The sequence below is a fragment of the Belonocnema kinseyi genome, chromosome 6 (assembly GCF_010883055.1).
Source record: "Belonocnema kinseyi isolate 2016_QV_RU_SX_M_011 chromosome 6, B_treatae_v1, whole genome shotgun sequence".
NCBI lineage: Eukaryota > Metazoa > Arthropoda > Insecta > Hymenoptera > Cynipidae > Belonocnema > Belonocnema kinseyi.
The window spans coordinates 42365113-42371067 of NC_046662.1; the positions used below are offsets into that span (position 1 = coordinate 42365113).

The following is a 5955-nucleotide window of genomic DNA, read 5'->3' on the forward strand; positions in this document are numbered from 1 at the left end:
ACTTCCGAAAACGCACTTTTCTGAAGGATTAAAAAAACTTGAAAAGCGATTGACCAAGTGTATAGAGCTCCAAGGAGATTATGTTGAAAAATAAAAAGAAAAATTACCTAAAAAAAATTGTTTTTATACTTCATTCTAAGGACTTATTGAACTACCCTCGTATCTCCAGTAGGATATCCATCTCAACCTTCAGTCGGATATCCATCTCAACCTCAAGTTGCATATCCATCTCCAGTAGGATACCCATCTCAACCTCAAGTGGCTTATCCATCTCAACCTCAAGCCAAATGTAACAAACCTTATTAGAATGTATTGCCAGGACACCAGAGTAAAGAGAAAGTTAACAGCCGATGAACAATTTAATACAGAGTAGAGAAACCACCCACACGAACAAAAGTGAGTCATTTGAATGAAGTCACCTATCACCAATAGACGATAATTAATCAGCTGAAGTTCGGAAATTATCGCGTTCGATTATTTGTGTTGATCGTTTATTCGCGCTAGCTGAATTTAATAGATTTAACAGTAGCTAATTAACAAATTTTTGTTCGTTTGGCAATTGTTAAACGATTAACTAGTTAAAGCACACAGCACTACTTTTGACAATTGGATCCGCTACGAAGGTTTATCAACACATGTCCCTCTCCACTCAATTCATTCAATTAACGATTGGCTGATTTCACTGTCCAGCAATCGATACAAACAGTTTTTGAGTAAAATATTCTATATTTGGAATTTGTGTAAATCATGTTTTATGGTTGAAATTAAAAACGTATTCTATTGGAAATTCCTTTTTTGTTTGATATCGCTATTTTTCTGTATCCATAGATATATATTATATACTTAGTTTTGGCAATTAGTTTGTGTATACTACATGTTGTTTTTCTCAAAACCTTTAGTCTGATACAAATATAATCTCTCTGTCGCAAGTTTATTTTACGTTTTAAACAGCAAAAGGCGCGAAATTTCTTTCGTGTGTGATGAATTTTTATGCCTTGATGATTCTTGCCTGCTGGAATTTATAGTCTTTATTTTCGCTAACTTATGACTGAAAATAAGCGCAAATGTTTTTAGAAAAATTAAACAACTAATAGCTTTTTTCTATTTTTTTATTCTTTAATTTACTACTTGAAAATCAGTTGTGAGGCAAATTTCGCGCCATTCGCTGTTTAGAATTTCAATACCATTCTTTTTAAATTTAGATGGTAGAGTTGTACTCTTACAATTCATGAAGTTTTCACAATATTGAAAATTCGGTTTAGCATCAACTTTAATGCTAAACTAGCTAATAGAAAACTATTAGTAACAACTAGAAATAGTTTCAGTGTATTTTTGTTGTAATAGCAATTTTTTTCTAAGTGGTATTGACATTTGTGTGCGCTCAAACGACCAGAACTTTTTAAATATTCTAATGGCGTTTTGCTAAGTTAGCTATATTGAAATGAAATAATTTGATAGATTTTGACATTTCTGAAATTAGATGTCATCTGGAGTCCAAGAATCTTTTAGAAGTAAATGATTATGCAAACAAGTCATATTTCTAAAAAGTAAAAGAATGACTATTTTTTTATGGATTTTTCGATACCATGAATTTTCTATTTCTGTAAATACGAGATAAGTTAATTGGTTTTCAAAATAGTTATCTTTCTAAATACCATGCAAAATTATGTTGCAGAATCTTTTTGAAAATGTAAGTGGTATATTGTTGATATCAGAAACCGTCCTAATCAAGACATTTACATTATGATAATACCATGAATCGCTTATACAAATATGTACCTTAGAATGACTAAGCTTGAGGTAACTAAGGGTCTCATCTTTATACAAAGAATTAAATTCTGTAGAGCTGGATGGTGGCCAGTTTGCTAAAAACGAAGAAGAAACATTGCATCATATGATGCAAAACCTGGACAGACAAACGAAAATCATCTTGGGCTATACCTACAGGATGGACAGAGCATTGGCGGCGCATGAGCGCTTATGTTTGGAAAACGAAAGGGGCCAATATTTGCCACAATAAAAGGGCATAAGGGTGAAAATTGAACAAACTAAAAAGATATACAGGCAAAAGTTTAAAACTCAAGATTTGCTACCAAAATGTCCTGAGTTCCAATATTTGGAAGCTAAAGCAAAAGGGCCAAAGCTTGTTATTTCAAATCAACATAACAGCTTACATTTGGAAAATAAAAATGTATCAATGTCAAAGTCTTAAAATACATAAGTGAATAAGCGTCAATATTTAGCAACCCAAAAGGTCCTAAGCCCCAATGTTTGTCAATTCAAAAGAGCATAAGCACAAAAATTTAAAAAAACAAAAAGGATATCAGGGCCTACATTTCGCAAATCAAAAGGGCATACGCGACAAAGGCCATAATTCAAAAAGAGCAAAAGCGCAAAGTTAGGAATTCCTAAAGGCCATAAACACCAACATTTCGCAACCCAGAAGGACATAAGCGCTAATATATCGCAAAACAAACGAGCATAAGTGTGAAATTTTGACAAAATAAAAGGGCATAGCCGTCAAGGTTGAAATTTACAAATTGAAATGAGTGAAACTTTTGGCAAACTAAAAGGGCCTAAATGCTGAAATGTGACACAGAAAACGTGCATGATTGTCAATGTTTGGAATTACAAAAGGGCATAAATGCCAAAGATTTAGGTTAGAAACTGGTATGAGCGCTGTCGCTTTGCACAAGAGTTTATGATTATGGTCTCTTAATTTGCTGAATGTTGGTAGTCAAGCACTTCTCAAATTTAAAACTTTTGCCCTTATGCCCATTTGATGTGTCCAATGTTGATAATCATACCCGTTTGATTTGCCAAATATTGTCGCTTCTACCTAATATAATAAGCAACAAACAATTTTTAAATGGATAATATTTGTATTTCAATAATAAAGCATGCGCTACACAGGTTCAAAATAACAAGTATTTTCTACAAAATCTTTTTAAAGAAATGATAAAAAAAAAGAAAAAAGTTACTCTTAAGTCTTCATAGGACAATGGACCACAAGAAAGATGGGAAAAATATTGTTTTGGCATTAATTTTCGTTTCGTGCACTCCGAAAATATTAGTTGGAAAGTATCGTCAAGTAATGTGAAAAAAGTTTGATATACAAATTCGGAAAGAAATAGATGTCATATAAAATTGAAAGCTACTTTTCCAGATCTCTTAGCTTCTTACAAAAGTGAATTACAAATTTTTTAATTTTTTGGTTCGAGAAGAAAAATTAATTAGGTTTTACGGAATTTTCTTTTTTTACTTTGAAAAATTCAATCACGTCAAAGCTAAAAGCGTTAAACTAATTGAACAATCTGATTAAAATTCTGGATGCAAAAATACATACAAAATTCTGATATACTTAAAAAAATCTCACAAGAAAATCCGAGTATTGTTTTTTGAAGTAATCAATTTTTACTCAAATTTCCGAGCCAGTTGTCCCTCATGTTTATATTTAAAAACGTCGGAGTAAAGTACATTTTTTTAGTGAAGTGTGAATCATTTCGAAATTGGACACCAGTCATTCTCAACCTGGATATTTTATTCAAATTTCGAAACGAGCAAATCTGAAACGTCCTTTGTGAACATCTTCTGCGAAAAATCCAATAATTGTGTATTTTTAAAATTTTGTGTCAGCCATTTTGAAAATAGCGATTTTGACTGAAAGTTGGGATTTAGCAATTTAAAAAATCGTATGGTTAGCATCTCACAAAAAGTTCCGGTACAGGGTATTTTATATATAATTACTCTGCAGGGGAACAAAATTTGGTAGGTACAAGAATAAATTTAACTGTGAACTCAATTTCTCACAAAATGCAAACATACGGATTCTCCATGCTTTTTATTAATGAAAAAAAAGACAAAAGGCTACTATTTATTTAAATCTAGTGTTTAATAAGTATAAATTTAAATACAGTTTCTACTTCAAACATTTTGAATATTTAAATAGTTAAACTTTAAGACAAAGCGTATGCTGATCTTTTTTTTACAAAGATTAGGATCAGGGATTAGTATCTTTTATAAAATCATAAAATCGTTATGAAACTAATAAATTGAAATTGATATTTTTATTAAGAAAATAATGTAATGCGTACATTTACAACATCAAATATTTGTCAATGTCGCAATTATTGTAAATATCCGCCTTCTTGAAAGTTTCATTCCAGTGATCTAAACCAGAATATATGTCTAAATAAACGCCATTAAACTGTACGTGTCATGTTTTAAATCAATCATCAGGTATCAGTTTCGTTCTTTTTGCGTATTATTGATTAATTTTATTGCCGCTATATTATGTTTAGAAATGAATATCTAAATCTATAAGCATATGCAAACAAAGTATCTATCATCACGAAGAAGATTTGAACTAAAATCAGCGGATTTCGGTGAACAACGAAAAGGTTCTACAAAAAATGTCCACACTTTTTTCTTTTTTCAGGTTCAAAATTCCGATCAACTTTTTTTGTTTTTCAGAATAGAAAAATTAAACACGAGAAATGTGTCCCAATATCAAACCGTTCAGCATCAATTACAAATTGTGATGCAACAATATAATTCCGTCTTTTGGGATAAATTTTTGTTTAAGACTTTTAAAATTAATATTGATTAATAATTTTACTTAATACTTTTGATAAATAACATCACTTAATGCTTTAAATTCATCATTTCAAATAACAATTTTAAATGATCATTTTAATTAATTCTTTTAACCAATAAAATTATTAAGAGATTTTTTAATGTTTAGAAATTGTTTAACCAACAAAAATACTGAAATTTATTTTTAACGTCTAGCAGATTTTGATAAAGCAGGTAGAAAATAAAAGTTAAGGATCATCCCTTGTATGCAATTAGTAGTTATCCACTATTGTATTAGTGATGCTCTAAGAAACCTTGGTGGTTCACATTTCTCAAATTGAATAAGTGCAATTTTATCAGTAATTAATGAAAGTTCTTATTCGTGCAGATTAAAAGAGCAAGTATCTGAAATCGATCCAGGAATACAAATGTATACATGTTTACGAAATAAATACGATGACAATTTTTAAGACTCTCAAAGCCTAGACATGTGCAAGAATCAATATCCTCCTTACACTAAACCTTCTTTATGCGCGCAATAAATCATGGTATATATGGTGATAGAGAGTATATAATAGCTAGCAATTTTCTTAGAATTCACCATTCAGAAGACAGTTCTAGAAGAACCAATCTACTGATTTTACGAAAATGAATTTCTCCTTTTCTGCTCTACTGTTCACCCTTGTGGTTTTCATTGGTAAGTATAACTTAAACCCATTTGTAAAATCATTTTTAATATTTTCAAAATTTTTTTCCGCTGTCTTTTATCTTAGGTGGATTTGTATCTGCACCAGTTGATTGTAATCAACCTTCAGTCGGATATCCATCTCCAGTAGGATATCCACCTCAACCTTCAGTCGGATATCCACCTCAATCTCCAGTCGGATATCCATCTCAACCTCAAGTCGCATATCCGTCTCCAACAGGATACCCATCTCAACCTCAAGTCGCATATCCGTCTCCAGCAGGATACCCATCTCAACCTCAAGTCGCATATCCACCCCAACCTCAAGCTAATTGTGACAAACCTTAATAGGACGTATTGATAGGATACTAGGTCGGTGTAAAAGATAACAGCTATTGAACACTGCAACACAGAGTGGAGAAAACACTCAAACGACCAAAAATAGGTCAATTGAATTAAGTCACATAACACCAATAGACGATAATTAATTACCTGAATTACGGAAATCATCGCGTTCAATTATTTGTTTTGATCGTTTATTCTTGGTAGCTGTATTCAATAGATTTGACAGTGGCTAATTTACCATTTTTATTTGTTTTGCATTTGTTAAACGATTAACTAGTTAAACCACACAGCATTACTTTTGGCCATTGGATCCATAATAAAGGTTTACCAAAACATGTTTTGCTTCACCC

At 31.4% G+C, this 5955-nt stretch overlaps 1 protein-coding gene across 1 annotated transcript in view; it reads left to right on the forward strand.

The window, feature by feature from the left end:
* LOC117175353 (annexin A7-like) overlaps positions 1-5608 on the forward strand; it is a 6850-nt gene extending 1242 nt beyond the window's left edge. Inside the window, exons 3-4 of the mRNA XM_033365060.1 lie at positions 170-289; positions 5349-5608. Coding sequence (XP_033220951.1) covers positions 170-289; positions 5349-5608 — 380 coding nt within the window. The remainder of the gene's footprint in view (positions 1-169; positions 290-5348) is intronic.
* Positions 5609-5955: the final 347 nt, after the last annotated feature.